The sequence below is a fragment of the Caretta caretta genome, chromosome 11, assembly GCF_965140235.1.
Source record: "Caretta caretta isolate rCarCar2 chromosome 11, rCarCar1.hap1, whole genome shotgun sequence".
Taxonomy (NCBI): Eukaryota; Metazoa; Chordata; order Testudines; family Cheloniidae; genus Caretta; species Caretta caretta.
The window spans coordinates 63,801,271-63,823,387 of NC_134216.1; the positions used below are offsets into that span (position 1 = coordinate 63,801,271).

Sequence of the window (22,117 nt, forward strand, 5' to 3'; positions counted from 1 at the left end):
AGGAAGACTGTCTGTTTGAAATCTGTTCAGTTTTGTAAGTGTTAAGTAGTTTCAGAAAGCACACCTATTCTTGAGCCCCCCTTAAACACATGAATAGATTTACTAACTTAAAAAAAATCTCCTTTTCTGTGAAAGACCCACACATTGGAAATGGACTATTCAGGGTAAACAGTGAAGCTGTCTGATCACAAAAGGCTGTTGAATGCACAAGCTAAACAAACTGAAAAAATGGAGAAATATATTCTCATCTGTTAGTTACAAAAATCTGTTATTTGTAACAATAGTAGTGTTAAAAAAAAAATCAGTGATTTAAACTGATTGGGCCCTTTAAGGTTCAGTTCTTTTAAAGTTTTTAACCTGTATTTGGAATGTTATCTTTGCAACCATAAGAGTTAAGGACCTACTTGCCTTGACAGAAAGCTTCAGTGTGTCTGCTGCTTGCTTATAGTTTTGCCAAAGAACAGTAGAGTTAAATTGACAAATCTGTTGGTTTCAGAGCTGCTATTCAAAGTCACCCTTCTAGGGAGATTCAGTCATGTCAGCATCATGATTATATTGCTTGGGAAATCTCTAAGCGATAGAGGTGGGCACTGCAGTTAGTCACGGGGAAGGAAGACTCCACCTAGTTCCCACCCTACCAAAAAGCCCCCCCCTCACCAAAAGGGAGAGGTTGGGGCAGGTATAGAGATGAAGTTGCAAATATTAGAACTTAGTAACTAAATACCACTTTAAACTGTATCAGGGAACTTGACAAATTTGGGAATGTGGTTTCCTTCTGCAGTATGCAGTCTTTAAGCCATGCCAGAAATCTGTTAAACTATACGAAAGTCCTGCTGGCAGAGGCTCAGTCTTAAACGTGGGTCTGACATGTTCAGTATTCCTTGGAACTGATGTGTAAACATTTGTTTTGGAAAAGTAGTATGGATCTGCTAAGTGGATTAGTAACTGTTTGTGCTATGGTGGACAGGACTTTTCCATGAGTAGAAGATGCAGAATCTTTTATTTAGACTGTACTGGATCTGCTTTATTTCTGAACTTTTTGCCAGGTCAGTAAAATCAATGATTTCCACTTTGAGACATTAACACTTATCGGGGCCAGTTTGTTTGCTAAAAGTGGTAGTTAGAGACTGACTGCTACTTTCTGTACAGACAAGTAGGAAGACAGTCTCTGCTTTCAGGAGCTAGCAATCCATAAAGTCAAAGGCTGAAGGTTTAGAAAGGGGATACGTTGTACAAGCAGCTAGCCAGACTGCTGATTGTCATTCAGCTTGTCCTGTTTTTTAGAACTGTACATATAAATATCCCCAAACTGCTCCCTCTGCTTAGCCAGTTTTAGTTCTGTTTACTGCTGCTACTTTATAGTTGGCTTTTAATCCTTATTGTATTTTTAAAAAGACCAACACAGTATCAAGAGAAAATTGAAGTAGTTCCAACCCTCATGTTGACTTTCTATAACAAATAAAAGCGTGGCCAGATGGCCATGAGCATCAGCTTGTGTCATCTGTGAAATGAAGTCCCTTTTCACCCTCTAAAGTCTGTGGCATAAAAAGATTGTATAACAAGTACCTCACCAAAGGCTCTTAAGTGAAGTAAGTTGTCATGGGATAAGAGAGAGGGTCATCTCATGGATTGTAACTGGTTAAAAGATAGGAAACAAAGGGTAGGAATAAATAGTCAGTTTTCAGAATGGAAAGAGGTAAATAGTGGTGTCCTCCAGGGGTCTGTATTGGGACCAGTCCTATTCAACATAATCCTAAATGATCAGGAAAAAGAGGTCAACAGTAAGGTTGCAAAATTTGCAGGTGATACAAAACTTCTCAAGATAGTTAAATCCCAGGCAGACTGTGAAATGCTACAAAAGGATCTCTCAAAACTGGGTGACTGGGCAACAAAATGGCAGATGAAATTCAATGTTGATAAATGTAAAGTAATACACATTAGCAAACATAATCCCAACTATACATATAAAATGATGGGGTCTGAACTAGCTGTTACCACTCAAGAAAGAGATCTTGGAGTCATTGTGGATAGTTCTCTGAACACATCCACTCAATGTGCAGCGGCAGTCAAAAAACACAATGTTTGGAATCATTAAGAAAGGGCTAGATAAGACAAAAATATCATACTGCCCCTATATAAATCCATGGTATGTCCACATCTTGAATACTGCATGCAGATGTGGTCGCCCAATCTCAAAAAATATATATTGGACTTGGAAAGTGTTCAGAAAAGGGCAACAAAAATTATTAGGGATATGGAACAGCTGCCATATGAGGAGAGATTAAGAAGACTGGGACTCTTCAGCTTGGAAAAGAGACGACTAAGGGGCAGATGTGATTGAGGTCTATAAAATCATGACTAGTGTGGAGAAAGTGAATAAGGAAATGTTATTTACTCCTCATAACACAAGAACTAGGGATCACCCAATGAAATTAACAGATTTAAATCAAAAGGAAGTAATTTCTTCACACAGTGCACAGTCAGTCTGTGGAACTCTTTGCCAGAGGATGTTGTGGAGGCCAAGACTTGAACAGGGTTAAAAAAGAACTAGATAAGTTCATGGAGGGATAGGTCCATCAATGGCTATTAGCCAGGATGGGCACAGATGTTGTCCCTAGCCTGTTTGCCAAAAGCTGGGAATGGGCAATGGGATGGATCACTGGATGGTTACCTGTTCTGTTCATTCCCTCTGAGGCACCTGACATTGGCCACTATCGGAAGACAGGATACAGAGCTAGATGGACCATTGGTCTGACCATTGTGGGGAGGGATAGCTCAATGGTTTGAGCATTGGCCTGCTAAACCCAGCGTTGTGAGCTCAATCCTTGAGTGGGCCATTTAGGGATCTGTGGCAAAAAGAAGAAAAAATTTGGATGATTTAGTTGGGGATTGGTCCTGCTTTGAGCAGGGGGTTGAACTAGATGACCTCCTGAGGTCCCTTCCAACCCTGATAGTCTATGACCCAGTATGGCCACTCTTATGACTTTGTGTGACATAATGCCATATTTAATTCAATTTAAATGTACAATCGGTTAAGGTATTTTCCTGCTTTGTGAAACATTTTATTTTTTCGGTGTGTGTTTATATCACTTCCATTTACTGAAACAGAAGTTACAGCAAGTTCATTCAGAAGAAATACGCCTGACTAAGACTTAAGTTGGTGAGCGTCATGCAAGTGTGTCTAGGGTTTGTTAAGTAGGTAGGGTATCTTGGAAGAGACTTGGTTCTGCAATGTGGTGGCAATGAATGGACTTGTGGATCAAGCATCACCCTTCGCTCCCTTGTGGTTAATATGGAAAATAGTATTAGTCTCTGATCTGAGGGAATATAGCAGAGGTGGCAGTAAATAAAAAGATATTAAATTAAAGATCTTGTTAATGCCCAATTTGAGTGGAATTAACCCCATGCTTCTCTCTACCTTGAGAGGAGAGGAACATAAGAACGGCCATACTGGATCAGACCAAAGGTCCATCTAGCCCAGTATCCTGTCTTCCAACAGTGGCCAATGCCAGGTGCCCCAGGGGGAATGAACAGAACAAGTGATCCATCCTCTTGCCCATTCCTGGCCCCTGGCAAACAGAGGCTAGGGACACCATCTCTGTCCATCCAGGCTAATAGCCAGGACCAAAGCTAATATGGTTGATAGGTATGAGTTCTCCTGCTACCTAAATACTGATATGCACATCACTTTATCCTTACCATTACTTAGTGTGAAAACATTATGAAAGCTGGCTACTCATTTGCTAAGTGACTGCTTTTACATCTAGTCTAATCGTCTTTGGAAATGGCTGAGTTTTTTCTGAACCTCTGAAGTCTTCCCAAAATTGAGGTAGTTATCCTTGAACTGTGTGGTAGGGCCAGAATGCTGAGAATATTTCCATCTTGCATATGCAAATTAACAGCTATTTGTAAAATGTGCCCAACTTTGACAAATAAAATAATGTCTTGAATGTAAAACTTTTATCAAGTGTTTCTGGCTGCCAAATAGTTCAGTTAGCCTCCACACATAGTTTCAAGACTACTGTACTTTTTAGAAGACTATGCAACTGAAATACTGCAATTCTTAATTGTGGCTGTAAACTGAGTTTAGACTGTCATTTATGATTTTATTTGAACAGTATAATTTCCATTATCTGAATTGCCTTTATCCAGAAACCCTAGTTATACGAAGCCACGGTGCATCTCTACCTCCCCCACAAAAATCTCAGTTATCACCTACTGTTTGGTTAACATTAAGGTTGCAGGAACTGGGATTTGGGAGATTTCTAGAGATGGGAGTGAGAAAAGTGAGGTGGGGGGAGAATGAGAGAACATAGGGGAGGAGAGAGCAAGAAGGAAATGAGGGGTTCAGTGAGAAAGGACAGAGGGAGACTTGACGGATTAAGGAAAGCGAATGGGGCAGGAGGAAGGGAAAGGAAGGGAGGCAGAGGAGAGGGTGAAGGGGAGAGAATGGAAAGGAAAGAAGGAGGCAGAGCAGAGAGTAGCTGCAATGGGGAATAGCTTCCTTGGTGCTGCTTGGGCTCTTCCTGGCACTGAAAGCCCCAGTGGCCGGGGCCAGTCCTACCCCTCCCTATTTGTAGTGGTGCTTGCAGAGGTTGAGGCTGTTAAGGATGCTCCTGTGGCTACTCACCATTTCCTTTTCCTTCTCTTTACCTCCCTTTGGGCTCTGTCCATGCAGCATTACCTGGCATCGCTGCAGCATGCAGGGTCAAAGCACAGGAAGGCCCAACCACTGCCTCTTGCTTCCTCTGGCTTCTAGCACTAAATGCTCTGGCACTTCCATTTATCCAAATGCCCAGTTATCTGAAAGTTTTGGCTGTCCCCAGGTCATTTGGATAAGTGGGAGCGAACTTATTAGTAATGGCTTTGTGAAACATTTAAAAAACAAGTGTATTGATTTATTTGTCCTCAAAACTGAATTCCTGATATGGAAAGTACAAGAGCTAAAATAGCATCGTGTGTGTTGCTTGTTTATATTTTGGGAAAACAATATAGCTTGCTTGATACCACTGTGTGCCTTGCTATGGAACTTCTTAATTTATAACTGAGTTCATTTTCTTCCCCCATTCCTAGTGCGAGAGAAGAGGAAGAGTAACCACATCAATCATGTACGTAAACAGCATCTTACGTCTGATGGTTTGTTTTAAGGGATACTGTCAACTTGGAACCTAGTCATTTCAAAAACAAAATCAGAGTAGCTGCAGGTCCTTTATGTACTCCAAAGTCCCTGCTAACTTTATTGATTATACAATTACCTTTTCCAAGTTTAAAAAACCCCACAATTATTTTTTTCCTACATTGCTGTGTGAAAGATTACGCAAATGGAGGAAACAGACAGAGGAGAGTACAGCGATGAGTGAGCTGTCAAAGCACAAAATAGCATTTTTTTTTCAGTTCTACTGACCTTGTATATTAATTATAAACAGTCGTAGGGGAAAAATTCAGACAAGTGTGTGTGTTTAGTTGATGTCTCTTTAAAGCAGAAGTAAAACCAGGTACATTTTAAAAGCTGAGATGACAAGCTATTTAAATCTTAATTTGAGAAAGATTTGCTATTATGAGTGATGCTATCTAAAGGCAATATTAGGAAATGCAGCTAGTCTTCATTGAAGTAATGACTTTTCTTCAATGCAAACTCTCTTGTTAAAAGGAATTAAAAATTGAGTGATGGTGTCTAATAAACAGAAGGAAGTGCTCCAACTCTTCAGAAGTGCTGAGCATAGTAGCATTGAATTCAGTGAGAGCTGCAAGGATTCAGCATCTCTGGAAATTGGGCCCATGATAACCTAGCAGTAACTTTTTAGGAGGCAAAACTGTTCTGATCTTCTCATTTGCTGATACTTCACACATCTAGCTCATGTCCCTTTTTTTCCTTTTTGACATCGCACCAGAGAGAGAAATGCATGAGACTTTCTTATGCCACTGAACAGTAGGTCAAGGAGATGTCTTCTAATACTTATGTCTTCTCATACTTAAATTAGTAAAACTACCTTGGTGCTGAAGCTTTTTGGATGTGCCATTGAAAGTAAAATGTATATGCCCACATTGGTAGCACAACGACTTGTGTATTTTGTCATTCTTATTTTCATATATTTTTTTGTTTATATTAAGTTCCAGTTCTGTTTGCCAAAACTCAGGTTGAAGACTTTCTTGGTTTTGCTGAAGGACTTAAGAACTGCCAAGGGATTTTTCCCCAGGCCTCAGTGGAGGGAGTGAAGGGTGTGGGAGCTTACACAGCTTTCTCAGTGACTGAGGTTTGGTATTAAGTAGAGGTTGGCAAACCTTAAACTGTTCAGTTAAATCTCTTCAACCTGATTGTGAGGTCATGTCGCTTTAGTTGTTCAGGGAGTCCTCCAAGAAAAAGAGGGAAATCAAATCCTGATATTTTTAATACTAAAAGGCAGAAAAATCCTTTAAATATTTTTTTAAACAATCAGACTTTTCATACATCAGACCTTTTTCATACATCCAACACTACATAGTTGGAGGACAGGAAGTGGGTTATGCCTTACTAGGGAAGAGTCACTTATTGGTAATGAAATTATCAATGTTGCATCCTTCAGCATGCTTCGGTTTCTTCCGAGGTTTCCTATCTGAAGTACAGACCCTTCTTTGCTTGAGATTACAGCTGTAGACTAAAACAAAGATCTCCAGATAGCTCACATTCTGGTTCAAAATGATAAACCGGATACAAGGAAGAGATTAATGTTGTTATGAAGGGTTTATGGAAGTGTTGGGATTTAAAGGGAGGATGGAGTGCCCAGAAAATGGGAGCATGTTTAAAGTGCGGGGTGTGATATAAAAGAAGGGATAAACAAGGAGTGGGAGAAGGAGATATGGGAGCAGTTGGCATAGAGGAAGTAGATAAATGTATTAAAGGAGGGAAAAGGCTGATACAAAAGTAAAATTAGAACTCTGTTTCTTATGTTTATGTACATGAACATTTCTGTATGTGTTGCAGAATTAACAGCATCTTGAATAACTGTACTGATATAGGGCAGCTTAGACGCAAAGAGCATTCATCTGCAAGTGCCTTCTGGTTGCTACTTAGTATCCATCTACATTATTTTGGATGTGTTGATGAAGTTGTACACCCAGAACCCAAACTTCTGTAAACAAACTTGTAGAAGCACTTTTCTTACATTTGTTTGGTGGTGGCTTTTTTTTTTTAGGTTTCTCCAGGGCAACTTACGAAAAAGTATAGCTCATGCTCAACCATATTTATAGATGACAGCACAGTCAGCCAGCCTAATCTTAGAAGCACAATAAAATGGTAAGTACCATTCTGATCATGCAAGAGGCAGAGTGACGTTGCGGGCTTTGAGCCTGGGATTGGCTAATCATGCTGGTCTCTGTCAGTCAAGACATTCAGCTGGCTCTGATTTGACAGTTCATCCCTGACAGTTTGGACACGGAAAGGGACTTGGGGCTAACAGGGTTTTGGGAGGCGTGAGGACTGAGCTTTTCCCTTGCCATCCGGTAATGCCGCTTAGGGTGTTTTCACATGTCAGGGCTTGTCTGCATAGGACATTACTTCATAGCAGGCTAGTGTACTGTAGATTCACACTCTGCTGCACACTAATGTCCTGTATAGACAAGACTTAGTTTAAACCGCGCTCAGTTCACTTGATGATTTTGTGCAGAACTGGAGCATCGAAGTTGAATAAAAAGGGGCTTTTTAATTCTTTAAAATGAAAGCAAAGCAAAAACTCTGGATTGAAAAATGGGAAGTGGTTTTGTGTGGCGTTCCGTGTAATAGAGTCCTCTGGAACTTCTTCCCTAGCTGCCTGTAGCGCTAGTCTGCCCTCTAGTGGTAACAAACTATACCTAGTGCATAGTTTTAGTCGTCGTCATGTATTTGAGCATAGTTCTAAAACGTCTTTCATCTAAAAAGAATGGACTCTACAGCCTCTGTTGTTCCCCATCTGAGGCTTCTTTTCGATCCACGTGCTGCTGATGGCATGGTGAGAACTAGTTCCCTACACAGCTGGTAGGGAGCCAAAGCTGAGAAGTGATTTTCCTTTCCTTGATGCAACATAGAGGAAGACTTGGTAGCTCCCCCAGGGCATTGCACCTGCAGACAGATGCTAAAGTTTGAACAAATTTTGGAAGTGTATTAAGCTGCTGACTTGGCTATTGAAATCCAGACCTGAAAGTGAGACAGCTGCATGATGCACTGCTGCTGCTTGGCCAGAAGGGAGGTGCTGAAGGGGTGGAGTTCAAACCATCCCATCCCCTCTTGTCCCCTCTCACCTTGCCATATGCCTGGCTGTCCTTTTAGCAATGGGTTAGGTGGCCTGTTGGGCATGTCTGACTCTGTTTGGGACTTGATAAGTTTCTTCTTTTGGTAGGACTCTAAAGTTAGACTAGTAGGAGGCTGTGCAGCCCAGAATTGTAATGGGATTAGGAAGCTGCACTTCCAGCTTGCCTTTCACGTCTGATCCAGACAAATAGAACTGTCAGACTTGTTTCAGAAGGAAGTCTTCCAGCCAAAGTGGAAAACGGAATCACCAGTTCCCCTTTTATTGGCCAGTACTAGCAATGAGTCACTGCCGTCTGAAGGCTGTTTCATTGCCCATGTGAAATGACTTGTTCAAGTTGGCAGTCACAACTGTTGTGGCCAGGACTGAACAGGCAAGAGTGAACTCTATTCCCGTCCGCCTCTGGGGTTCTGACTGACACTCCATGATGGGGAAACGGACACTGGAGTTGCCCCTTACGCCCTTTTTCTCTGACTATACAGATACTTTAGTCTCTACTGCTGTCAATGTAGTGTTTTATGATATTAAATTCATTACTCTGAATGTCCTGGCTTTTTAAATTTTGTACTTTTACTCAAACAAAGGGTTGTATCAAATCTCAGCAAGTGTAAGGAGAACAATTTTGTTGCGTGCGTTGTAGGGCTTTAACTGTATTGGTACACCCAAACCCCCCAGTATAAATGTGCTTATACCTGTTTTGGACAGGGGGAGCAAACTATACCAGCATAAGGCACATTTTGCTGTAACTGTGTCCATGCTGCGTATCATACTGCTATAACGCCATCAGTAAAAATAAATCATAGCCCATAACTGACCATCGCTTTAGCAAAACCTGTGTAGATCAGCTTTTCTTTGCACTCTACACTCTGAGGAGCTGCGGTACCCCTTCAGTCAGTTCTGAACAATCCACTGACTAAATGCAGTGTCATTTGATTTTAGTTTTATAAAGGATATGGAAAGGGGACATCAGCTAAAAATCACTTGTCTAAAAATTTTGACTCAAGGTTATTGTGTCTGAAATTACAACCGTGTTTTCCAGACTTCTGACGTGGTACACGAGACAATATAGTCAGTTTTACTACTTAACCTTGTTTTTGTGGGTCTTATACACAGTAGGAAACAAGTGAAAAATATTTGGCAGGGGAGCTTGGGCAGGTGAAGTACTGAAACATTTAAAATCGGATCTTGAGGATATACTATGAATGTAAAATGCTCCTTTGTAGTGAGGGAACTTCCAAATTGAAGCTCTGCTTACATGTAATTAATTGTCTTTTTGTCTCCGCATGAGTCACAGTTTTTAAGGCTGCTCACTTCTTAGAAACCCCCATACAGAAGAACGTAGGCCCAATTGGATGATTTAAAGATTAAGTGAGACTCTTACTCAGAATTTTCTTTGGCCAGTTTTTGGAAACAAAGAAGACAACAGATCTAATTTAGAGGGTTAATGGTGAGCTAGGTATAAAATAAAAACATGACAAATTTAAAATGACAGTTTATAACTGAATAGTTTATTTTGCTAGTCTAGTGGTGTCCTGTTAATAAATGTGGAAATGTTTATTTTCAAAGCATGATACTGTCAGTATAACTCAGAATCAATAACTTGATTTGTTTCTGGTATATGTCAGTACCATACAGTAGTGGGTGCTAGCCTCTTTCCACCATTGCATCTGTTCCACTTATATGGCGCATGGCGCTGTAGTGTTTGAATACCATTATGGACTGGCCTGCTTTCTGGTTGTGGAAGGAATAGGTGTTTCAGCCAATAAGCCCATCTTACCATTAAAGTACACTGTTTTTTAAAAAAAAAAAAACTTCAAAGGGAGCTTATGATGAGCTGGCTTCTGGCATGCTGAAGCTTTTACGGTTGTTGCCAGTCGTTAATCAGACATGCATTCAGCTAGGTGCCACAGACTTTTTTTTATGATACAAAGATGTATATATGTCATTTTGAAATGAGTTCAGCTATTATATCTGTCTTGGTCAACTTCCGTTCACAGGAGAGAACCAGAACCAGGCAATGAGAACTTAAGAAAAAAATGTATTTGGGAGATGGGGAATCACTAATTTCATTTCAACATCAGAAATAGAATCAAGTCATACTCTAAATGGGTTCTAGAAATCTGTTTTTGTCCTGAGCAACATCTGTGTCAAGGTAGAATATACTTCGTAAAATAACCATTTTTCCCCCTTTCCTCACAGTGTGACGTTAGCAATATACTACCACATAAAGAACAGGTGAGCACTCTCTAAACTTCTCTCTCTAGTTAAGCAAAATCATAACTGTGGCTTAACAACAAGCAGCAGTTGTATGTCCCAGTCATTTGAGCTGTTGTTAGCATAATTAGTAATAATTTTTAGGTTCAAAACATCATACAGTTTTATGGAGCCTCTGCTTTTCCCTCATAGTTATGCCATAGGCTGATCGACCTTGTAAAACAATGTTTATGTTCAATATTACGTCAAGGGTGAAGCACAAAAATTAAAGTGGCAGTGTTGGAAAAACATATTGAACTTGTTCTAGAACCTGCTCCTGCTTTTAAGTGTACCAGCACTTGATCTGGGCTTTGGCTTGCCTCCTTCTAAGTAAAATGGGGTTTAGATTATTACAGTTTAGATGTTCATAAGAAAATTTTGCTCTGTGTACTACATTAATTTGCAAATACCACATATTAGAATCCTAGAATGTCAGGGTTGGAAGGGACCTCAGGAGGTCATCTAGTCCAACCCCCTGCTCAAAGCAGGACCCATCCCCAACTAAATCATCTCAGCCAGGGCTTTGTCAAGCCTGACCTTAAAAACCTCAAAGGAAGGGGATTCTACCACTTGAGTTGTGGTATTCCAGTGCTTCACCACCCTCCTAGTGAAAAAGTTTTTCCTAATATCCAACCTAAACTTCCCCTACTGCAACTTGAGACCATTACTCCTTTTTCTGTCATCTGCTACCACTGAGAACAGTCTAGAGCCATCCTCTTTGGAACCCCCTTTCAGATAGTTGAAAGCGGCTGTTAAATCCCCCCTCATTCTTCTCTTCCACAGACTAAACAATCCCAGTTCCCTCAACCTCTCCTCATAAGTCATGTGTTCCCATCCCCTAATCATTTTTGTTGCCCTCTGCTGAATGTGTTCCAATTTTTCCACATCCTTCTTGTAGTGTGGGGCCCAAAACTGGACACGGTACTCCAGATGAGGCCTCACCAATGTCAAATAGAGGGGAATGATCACATCCCTCGGTCTGCTGGCAATGCCCCTACTTATACAGCCCAAAATGCCGTTAGCCTTCTTGGCAACAAGGGCACACGGTTGACTCATATCCAGCTTGTCGTCCGCTGTAACCCCTAGGTCCTTTTCTGCAGAACTGCTGCCTAGCCATTCGGTCCCTAGTCTGTAGGAGTACATGGGATTCTTCCGTCCTAAGTGCAGGATTCTGCACTTGTCCTTGTTGAACCTCATCAGATTTCTTTTGGCACAATCCTCTAATTTGTCTAGGTCCCTCTGTAGCGTATCCTTACCCTCCAGCGTATCTACCACTCCTCCCAGTTTAGTGTCAACTGCAAACTTGCTGAAGGTGCAGTCCACGCCATCCTCCAGATCATTAATGAAGATATTGAACAAAACTGGCCCCAGGACCGACCCTTGGGGCACTCCGCTTGATACCGGCTGCCAGCTAGACATGGAGCCATTGATCACTACCCGTTGAGCCCGATGATCTAGCCAGCTTTCTATCCACCTTATAGTCCATTCATCCAGCCCATACTTCTTTAATTTGCTGGCAAGAATACTGTGGGAGACCGTATCAAAAGCTTTGCTAAAGTCAAGGAATAACACGTCCACTGCTTTCCCCTCGTCAACAGAGCCAGTTATCTCGTCGTAGAAGGCAATTAGATTAGTCGGACATGACTTCCCTTGGTGAATCCGTGTTGACTGTTCCTGATCACCTTCCTCTCCTCCAAGTGCTTCAAAATGGTTTCCTTGAGGACCTCCTCCATGATTTTTCCAGGGATTGGGGTGAGGCTGACTAGCCTGTAGTTCCCCAGATCCTTCTCCTTCCTTTTTTAAAAGATGGGCACTACATTAGCCTTTTTCCAGTCATCCGGGACCTCCCCCGATTGCCATCAGTTTTCAAAGATAATGGCCAATAGCTCTGCAATCACATCCGCCAACTCCTTTAACACTCTCGGATGCAGCACATCTGGCCCCATGGACTTGTGCTTGTCCAGCTTTTCTAAATAGTCCCGAACCATTTCTTTCTCCACAGAGGGCTGGTCACCTCCTCCCCATACTGTGCTGCCCAGTGCAGTAGTCTGGGATCTGACTTGTTCATGACGACAGAGGCAAAATAAGCATTGAGTACATTAGCTTTTTCCACATCCTCTGTCACGAGATTGCCTCCCTCATTCAGTAAGGGGCCCACATTTTCCTTGACTTTCTTCTTGTTGCTAACATACCTGAAGAAACCCTTCTTGTTACTCTTAACATCTCTTGCTAGCTGCAACTCCAAGTGTGATTTGGCCTTCCTGATTTCCCTCCTGCATGCCTGAGCAATATTTTTATACTTCTCCCTGGTCATTTGTCCAATCTTCCACTTCTTATAAGCTTCTTTTTTGTGTTTAAGGTCAACAAGGATTTCACTGTTAAGCCAAGCTGGCCGCCTGACATATTTACTATTCTTTCTACACATTGGGATGGTTTGTTCCTGTAACCTCAATCAGAATTCTTTATGACCTAATCCCTTTCCATGGTATGACGCTTAATATTTGAATTGGGAACTGAAGCTTGAGCCTCGTAGAACATTTTGCCATTCAAATGAAGCTGCTAGCGCTGCCCTTTCAGAGAATGAAAATAGAGAAGAACACAAACTGTCTGATCATGTATTAAACAATCAGCAGCTTCTTAAAAACAAGCCAGATCATGTCTATAAGATCTGGCAGCAGAGGGCTGCCAGCCATCTCTCTGTCACTGTCCCTCTTTGTGAAGAGGTCACTTTTGTAGAGTTGGGATCTGCTGCAGTCTTTCTTTCACTAGAGGGCTTACCTAAAATTAACTACCTTGAGAGAACTGCCAGTGTGATGGCAGAGACTAGTCCCTAGAGTAAACCACAAATGTCTGGGGACTGTCTAGGCTAGCCTCTACAATCCTATAAACTGTCTTGATCAATTATGAATAGATTAATTTGAGGTTAAAAAAAAAACTCAGGGCGGAGAGTGGGCAGCCCCAAGAGTGGCGTGGGGTGGAGGCGGGATGCATGTAATCTTAACTTCACCCCTACAGGTTTTACAGAGCTCTTCTTAGGGAAGGGAGAATACCCTTGAAAGGTATCCACCCTTCTTGATGGGCAAAAATGGGGCATGTTTTAACACTGTTAGCTCAACTGAGTTAGTGTAACGTGTTTGAAAAGCACTTTTCATGTTTGAGGTCTTGTATAGACTAGAATTTAAGATGTGATGTTAGCTAACCTGCTGATACGTACCAAGTCTTTTGTAGACAAGACATACTGCCTTTAACATATGTTAAACTAATCTAGTAAACGTCTAAGGGAAGCCTAGGCTTCAATGTGGCCAGCGAACATGGCTTCAAATGTGCTAGCTTGCAGAACAGTAAGAGGGCTTTTCAGTCATGTTCAGCTAACTTAATTCAGCTAACACAATTGAAAAAAAAATACATCAGGGCCTTGTCTTTACTAGAAAAAAAGGTGTATTTTCTAAAGCACATTAGCTAGCATGCTAAAATCCTACTGTAGACAAGGCTGTTGTAGTTTTACGAACATTAGCTGGCTGAGGTAGACTCTGGGGAGCAAAGGTTTTATTTTGATTGGCTAACACAAGTTAAAAATATAGTGGCTTTCCCTGTACTAGGATTTTAACATGTATTAATGATCACACCATTTTTCCTAGTGAGGACAGGGCCAATGGGAGTTCCCAGGGGTAGCTGCAGCTGAGGGAGTCACTCGTGTAATGCTTGCTATATCTTCCCTGGAAAAAAGGTGCTTTTGACATTGAGATAGTTAACTCAAGTTAACTGCGTTGTAAAATCCTAATAGAGACAAGGTGAAGGTAGTTTTTTGCCTTGATGCCACTAGTTGAGGTCAACGCTATAGCCCTCACATGGGGTTTGTCTCAACTAGCTACACTGAGTGCAAACCACCTGTGCTTTGTCTCTGCTAGGATTTTACATCAAGACAGCTCACTCACGTTAGCGGTTTCAATGTAAAAACATGTTTTTGGTTTCTTGCGGCAAAGACCTAGCAGTAGGTCCATTGGCACCATGCTGCCAGGGCTTGTCGCATTATATTTAGCTGCAGCATACATTGTATGACTGTATGAGAAGTGTTACTTTATAATGAGATGAAAGTTTGTTTTCAGAAGAGCCTATACAGTAAATACATTTAATATAATGTCAACTCTAGGGCCTTTATGCAGATACTTAATTTAACTTCTGGTAGTGAGAACATAGCTAGCTGTTCACATGCTTGATTTTGCTTATTAAATTCTTTCAGTTATGGAAAATCTCTTCATAACCACGCTGATAGGATTGCAGCAAAACCTAGTGCCAAATTCCAGGAAAAACGTGCAAAACTAAAAAATGTGCTTTAATGTGGTGAACAGTTTTTACAGTATCAAATGCTTTGCTCTGCCAATAGTTAAACTCCATTGGTAAAATGCGTACTCTTGTTTGATAGAGATTCAGTCAGATCATTGGATATTTTTGATGAAAAATTGCATCCTCTCACGGTAAGTGTAATTTTTTGAGCTTATTTTTGTTGTTACTCATGTATGTATTTTTATCCTTGTCGGTCTTGAATATCCAATATAAATAGCATTCACTTCAAAAGAGTAAAATTACTTTTTGTTAATATAGATCTAAGTGCAGGCAAAGTTATGTGGTCTTCTCCTCTTGGAGCTTCTAAAACCAAATTGGTTTATGAATAGACGACCAACTATTATGTCAATAGGCAATTGCAATGTACCCTTCACTTTTCCTCATGGTATTTGAAGAATAAGATGTGTTAAAGTGAAGTGGTGACATTTAACATGCATCATGTTAGTTCCATGTTTATTCTGATTCTTACTATTCCCTGTGTCTGTTTTTTGTTTTGTTTTTTAACACTATTTCGTGCCAAGCGCTTGGTCAAGGCTGTATAATCATTTATACATTTAAAGGTGCCTAACCTTTAAGTGATAGCAAATAGGAGTAAATAGTTCATAAAGCATCACACAAAGCAGGAGACGGTGAGTCTGGCCTTTAATGAACCTGAAAGGCAAAATTTTAAAGTAAATACGCTTAATGTCTCTTACCCTGGCAGTTTGAGGCATTCAACATATTATTCTAAAGTTATTAGTTTTCATGCTCCTGTTTACAGACAATCTTCTAAGGTACAAACCTGATAGTAGATTTGAGCTGAAGACTCTGCGCTTCAGCGTGTAGTTGTTGAGTGGTGTCAAGTTGACTGCCTTGCAGAGTCCTGGTCATTTACTTTGTTTTCCTTTTCATCAGGATTGAACTTAGAAGTGTCTGTGCTGGTTTAAAAGACTTTTGTGGTTTAAAAAAAAGTTTGTCTTTCAAATATTTAAACAGATACAGCTTTGATTAATCTTCCTGCCAGATCCTAAAAATATGCTTTAGTATTAACATAACTATTAGTGTTAAATATAAATGATATTTCTGGTGTGGGGTGTGTGTATTGACTTATAATAGTTGAGTTTCATACTTTTTAAAGTAACTTTACAAGTCATTCTTTACAGTGTCTGTGTAGTGGCGGTGTTTGACCTCTAGTATCTAAAACTTCTTTAAAAGCAGTTTAATTTGGCAAAAGAATTATTCTGTAAAGATAGCTTCCATAGAGGAGTATCAACTCTGTGTGAGGTAGGCAGAAATCTGCAAGCTCTACATCTTTTCTGTCCCTAAAGACAGTGATAATGAGTAGGAGTGCAGGCCACCTCTGCCTGTTGATCACTTGTCACCACAGAGATTAAGCTTTTGAAATTTTACATTCCTGCTTGTATCTCTTTGGCAGATGTTTCAGTACCGTGTCATCCTGTCCAGCTTTGACTGTTCCGATATCCTTTTCCATGACCCTCCCTGCCTTCCAATCAGATCATAACTCTTTCCTTCACTTTTCCCCCTTTTATTTCCCTCCTGAATCTGCTGGCCTATGATCATCAGTAGGATTCCAGTGTCCAGCAGCCTCTGAGGAATCCTAATTCTGTGTCCTGTGTTTTATTTCCGGTGTCAGGCACTTCAGGTAGCTTTGCCTTAGAGTTCACTCACTCCACTGCTACTTGCTTCTAGAATTCCTTTGTCTGTTTTGGATATCATCCTCTGTTTCAGCCACTTGGGACGGGAGAAAAGCATCCCTTCTTCCCTCCTTTAAATCCCCCAGAAACTTATGAATCTGGCTCAGTGATTTGAAGGAGAAATCCTTGGCTTGTATGGCAGAGTCAGGTTTGACAGCTGGACACTTGGGTTGTGCCCTCCCAGACTCCGCTTCCCTTTCAGCCCAGAGATCAGAGTCCAACATCATCCCTTACAAAGATAGGAACTTCACGGTTTGCAGAGTTCCTAGTATCCTCTGGTCTGTTTTGAAGCCAGTAGTGCTGAGGTCTGTCTGTCTTGAACAAGACTTTACATTCCCAAATGAAGCATTGGCAGGAGGTGCCAAGTGACTAGTTGCCCCTGACTCACAGCTGCTAAAGCCTTTAACTTAGGGTAGCTCCGCTTCAAAGCATATGTCTACACTGCAGTTAGACACCTGAGGCCAGCCTGTGCCAGCTGACTTAGGCTTGGGCTAAGGGGCTGCTCAGTTTCAGTGTAGATGTACAGGCTTAGGCTGGAGCCCAGGCTCTAGGACCCTATGAGATGGGAGGGTCCCAGAGCTCGGGCTGCAGCCCAAGCCCGAACCTCTACACTGCAGCTGAGCAGCCCCTTAGCCCAAGCTCTACAAGTCTGAGTCAGCTGGCATGGGCCAGCCACAGGTGTCTAATTGCCGTGTAGACATACCCAAAGATTCTAGCCTCTCCTCTCTATACAAGTTCAGAACCAGAGACCTAGCCCTCTGAGTGCGGTACCACCTTAGATGCTCTCCTTAAAACTATATTGTGTTTCATCAGAGCTCTCTGGGTTAGAAGTCCTTTCCAATAAAGTTGTACCCTATTTCAGACCAATGAGTGAAGCTGTGGTAGATAATTCTCACCACTGGCCCTGTCTCAAATGCGGCTGAGAAAATATTGTGCTGAGCACAACTCTTGGTTAAGTCTTGCACCTTGTACCTGAAATCTTGCTGGTTGTGGATGGTCTGGCCAGATGGAAGAACAGAAGCCAGGAAACCTTATGTTTGATACTGGAATCTATCCTGACAGGTTAACCAATATTATTTCTTTTTTGACATCTCTTACGTAAGAGCACCATGTCTGACTTCCTGGGTTTTTTTTGCTTTTTTAAGCCTAGTTTGAAGCCAGCCAGGTCAATGTCAGCTCATTTGATCAGACACAGACCAGCCTCTGCCTGCCTATGTTAAGAATGTTGTTGTTAGACGTATGCAAAGCAGGCATTCAATTCTCACCCCATTCATTTGCTGCCCTTTGGCTTTGGACTCGAGGAAGAACTCTTTTCCATCTCAGTCCTGCAAAACCTGTTTCTAAAATAGGAGAGCCCAAACTCTCACATGTCACCATAAAGTTTTGGATACCAGGATGTCCTATACGTGAGTTGGCCAGATTTTTGAAGACTTTGATTGTTTTTGTCTTAATCCTTATGCCTGTCTTCTCCCATATTCAAAAACATTTTATATTTGGCTTTGGCCTTGCTGTAGCTGTTGGTTTGTCTTACTGAAACTGTTTTGGGATTTCCTTTAAACTTCCTTTTTGCCAGGAGTAAGAATCCTTCAGGGATGGTATCTTTTAAAGAAGGGATAGTTACCTTCTAATTTTGTTTTTCTGGGATCATTCTGCAGGACTTTTTCTCATTCACCACCCTCCCCCTCAGCCTGGAGGGAAACCTTATGAGGTATCTGTATGGAGCTTCACTTTGTCTTTTGAAAAATCAGTGCCTCCAATATTTGTGATTGTGGCTTATTTTGGGATGGAATTTTTGCTTCCTGCTAAATAGGAAGGTTCCGTAGATGCGTTAGTCCCCCACGGGGTTCGTTCATGCTCTTGCCTGCTGCCCATAGGGAAGAATTACCTTTCAGAACTTGGAATTTCCCTTGCATCATGCTAGGTAGCTCATGCAGAGCAGTGAAAATCTTGCATGATACTTTCAGAGAAGCAGAATGCCTAGGGATTCCTGATGTATATGTAATTGCCGTGTGGATATAGAAGAACGCAGCGTGGACACTGGTATACCAAGAATGTTACCTACCATCTCGCCTGTCAAGATTACGTACTTCTAATCATCACTTCAAGGATATAACCAAGAAATGTAACTTCAGGATGACAGAGGCAGTCATCTGCCTTTCATTCAAACCTATATCCTTATAGGAGAAAAATGTGAATTAAAACTGGACTACAAAAGACCAGGTAAAACTATTGCTTTTGTTAGAGACCTCTCCTAATATTTACTCTTATGGCCAGTGCTGCTTTCTATCTTGTATAAAATTTTGTTCCTTCTCTTTCCAAAGCAAAAGTTTGTGTAGATTTGTCTTTCAGACTGGTGAAAGGAAACAATAGTGTATTGCTGTAAAAAGCAGTCCCAGGTAACATTTAGAAGTGCAGTGACTAACTCTAGGCACTTTCTGTTTCAGCGGGAAGAAGTTCCAGATGACTACAGCAAGCATGACCCTGATCACAAGCACATTTACCGTTTTGTACGGACGCTTTTTAGTGCAGCGCAGCTGACGGCTGAATGTGCAATAGTGACACTGGTAAGACGTACTCAGTCATTCGGTTCAAGCTGTCAACATTTCTTTTCCATTGAACAAGTTGATTAAACTCTGCTGAATATAAGGTAGACGTAAATTGAAAAAGGAGTCTGTCTGGATGTAATGCAGATATAACTGCAAAGCAGCGTTTATCAATCAGCTGTAACATTTTATTTATAATTTTTCTGATATTTCAGGAATGACACTTACAGTTCCTTTCCTGTGTCTGCATATGCAGGGTCCGGTCAGTTTGTAAAATGAACCATTTGTTCCAATTTGATACTATTAATGAAAGGTGAATAGTTACTAGTGAGATGCAGTTATAGGGGAATGGTGACAGGGTTATGGCACTTTAACGACTGGGCCACTGGTTGAATCTGGCCCCTGTCAGTAGTGATATTAAAAACAACCACTATTGAATGGCTGTTCGTTGGCCAATAAGAACGGAGTTGTGGCTTCAATATAATTCTTAAGGGAAATATCCACATTAGAAAGTTTATTGCCCTTTCTCATCGCACAGATGCCTAGGATTGAATTGACTGAACTGCTGTCTAAATCCTAGAAGCACTATGAAGCGTGCGATGTCTGCCCATGTGGTATCTGCAGTACTTGGTTTCCAGGACTGTCAGTCAGGCACGTTAACTTCAAATTCACGTATAGACTTCCCTACTTTTTCTTAACTGCAGATGTAGCAGTGACCTTCCTTTACAAGGTGGCTGAAGGCCAGTGGCCTTTGACATCACGTCTCATTTCACCTGAGGTATGCAGGCAGGGCTTGAAAAATCCATTCACCAGTGGTATGTAGGATAATTTTCCTGGAGAGCAGTGAAACTTTTCTAAAGGGATCTTAAGTAATCAGTTTCACAGCATTTTAAGCTTTCATTTAAAAATAGGCTGCTTGCCCTTACGGTGACTAAGATACACTCTTGGGTAAATTGAATCAGTGGAGCCCTTGCTGCTCATGCCTTTTCCAAGCCACAGTGTACTGAACGTAACTGGTTTATTCAGAAACCTGTGAGCAACAGTAAAACTAATCATGTCCTATTTACTCTGCATGATACCAGAGGGACGGAGGAGTGATGTGCTGGTGGCGGAGAAACAAAATGTGGTTGTGTATAATAATATAGTAGAGATCTTTTGCAGAAATTGGGAGTTTAGAGGAAGATCCAGTAATGGACCACCACCCTAAACACCTCTAGAGTTGGGGGGGAATTAACTCCATTTCCCTTCCATCAGTTGAGGAGGTGGGCCTCTTCTAGTTTATCAGATGTATATTAGCCAGAGACTGATGTGGACGATAGAGCCCCTAAGTGGGTCCAGGAACAGCACTCTGGTAAGAATCTCAGCAGCTGAGCCACCTTGCCATTGCAACGCTGGAGCCCCTCCTCCCATTTTATCAATATCCAGCTGTTGAGTTTAGTCCTCTGACTGCTTCCAGGTATATTTGATAGTACCTTAAAAAAAACCCACCCAAAACATACGACCATCTCATTATGTTCTTGCCATGTGACTTTGAAAAGTGCAGCAGATAAAGAAACTGAAGATTGACACTGATTGTCCAAAAAACACTTCCTAATTTATAAAATTATTCTGGGGATGAGGACTACTGAAATTTGGGCTTCAGTTGCCTACTAAAACTATATGGTAATTTCAGTTTAGTTTCACATCTGGGATAGGAAACAATAATGCAGAGATGAGCAGAGGAGGAAAGAACTGCAACCAAAAAGAGGTAACAGAACTGAGTGTGGCAAAGAAGCGGACTCCTGATGTTAAGAAATGATTTAATAAAAATTGTGACCAAGAAGGCTAAATAACTACACTGAGCTACTGAAACTCTGTAAGCATTTTGTGTTGCTTTCCTAAAGCATCCAGGCATTTTTTACAGGGCAGGTCGTATCTGACCGCAGGCATTCTGGCCAATACACGTATTTGGAAATTAGCACTTCCCCTGAGCTGAAGAAGTTTGTTTTTAAAAAGTGGACTTCCGCCAGTAGATGGCTCTATTAGCTATTGGAAAAACTCTGGGATTCCAGTCTAAGCCTACAAGCAGAAGGTTAATTCACTATTTATTAGTCCACTTTTTCCATTCAAAAAAGTCTTATGAATAGATGAAAAAGTATTGAAAACATTGAGGTCGCTAAGCTATAGTTCTCTCCAGCCCCTCACACCCACTTGTGAATGGAGTTTAAAATCTTGATTCACAAGTAGATTTTTTTTCAAAAGTAATTTTTTTCTATAAAAGTGCCAGCTGCTTGGCACAGGTAGCCCTGGAGTAAACCAGCATGTACTTGTAGGAAGCGCAGTGTCCGTAAGGAAGCAGTTGAGATTAAAGCTGCTTGGGGGCTGTTAGAAATTGTATCTGAGGAGGTAGGAAATTCATTTGGAACTTTGAAAGTTTTCTACTTGAGGCTTTGTCACCACCTACCTCTCAGTGCAGCAAGCTGAGACGTGAGGGTAGCTTTTACTGAGGGGTGTGTGTGGTGGCTAACAATCTGTTTCATTCAGATTGAAGTGGAGATGTGATGTGAAGGAACCTGGATGCCATAATGATGGGCATGGGGCAAATAGATGCAATACAGCTTAAGGCTGTGAAAATTTTTTGTTTAAATGCAGATCGCAATATGTGCTGTCTTGCTTTAAACACACCAGCCCAGCCATGAAGAGAGAAGGCTAATGCATTAGAGTGGAGTGGTTAATAATCCCAGGTTGGCATTAATGAAAACGTCATCGTGTTGTGAATGACTTTCATCATGAGTCTTACTGGTGCAGCAGAGCTTGTTGTTAGAAACTGGTTTTACTTCATGAGTTGTATTCTGCACTTCAGGATCATTCAGTCCTTTAATGTCTTGTATTTAAAATGGAATGTGTAATCTTTTTGAAAGTCTGAATGCTAACATTCAGTAATAGCCCCTAATTCTGGTAGCTTAATGGATATGGGATAAATAAATGAACATAATTGGTAAAGTCTAATTAAATCCAACTGAACGCTTGTTTGGAACTCAAA

The 22,117-nt window shown here is 41.2% G+C and overlaps 1 protein-coding gene across 1 annotated transcript in view; it reads left to right on the forward strand.

The window, feature by feature from the left end:
• The window catches only part of CCNYL1 (cyclin Y like 1), a 50,429-nt gene that overhangs the window by 15,261 nt on the left and 13,051 nt on the right, over window positions 1-22,117 (forward strand). The window contains exons 3-7 of the mRNA XM_048869473.2: window positions 5,074-5,108; window positions 7,173-7,273; window positions 10,461-10,496; window positions 14,938-14,989; window positions 18,997-19,116. Of these exons, the coding sequence (XP_048725430.2) occupies window positions 5,074-5,108; window positions 7,173-7,273; window positions 10,461-10,496; window positions 14,938-14,989; window positions 18,997-19,116 (344 nt within the window). The remainder of the gene's footprint in view (window positions 1-5,073; window positions 5,109-7,172; window positions 7,274-10,460; window positions 10,497-14,937; window positions 14,990-18,996; window positions 19,117-22,117) is intronic.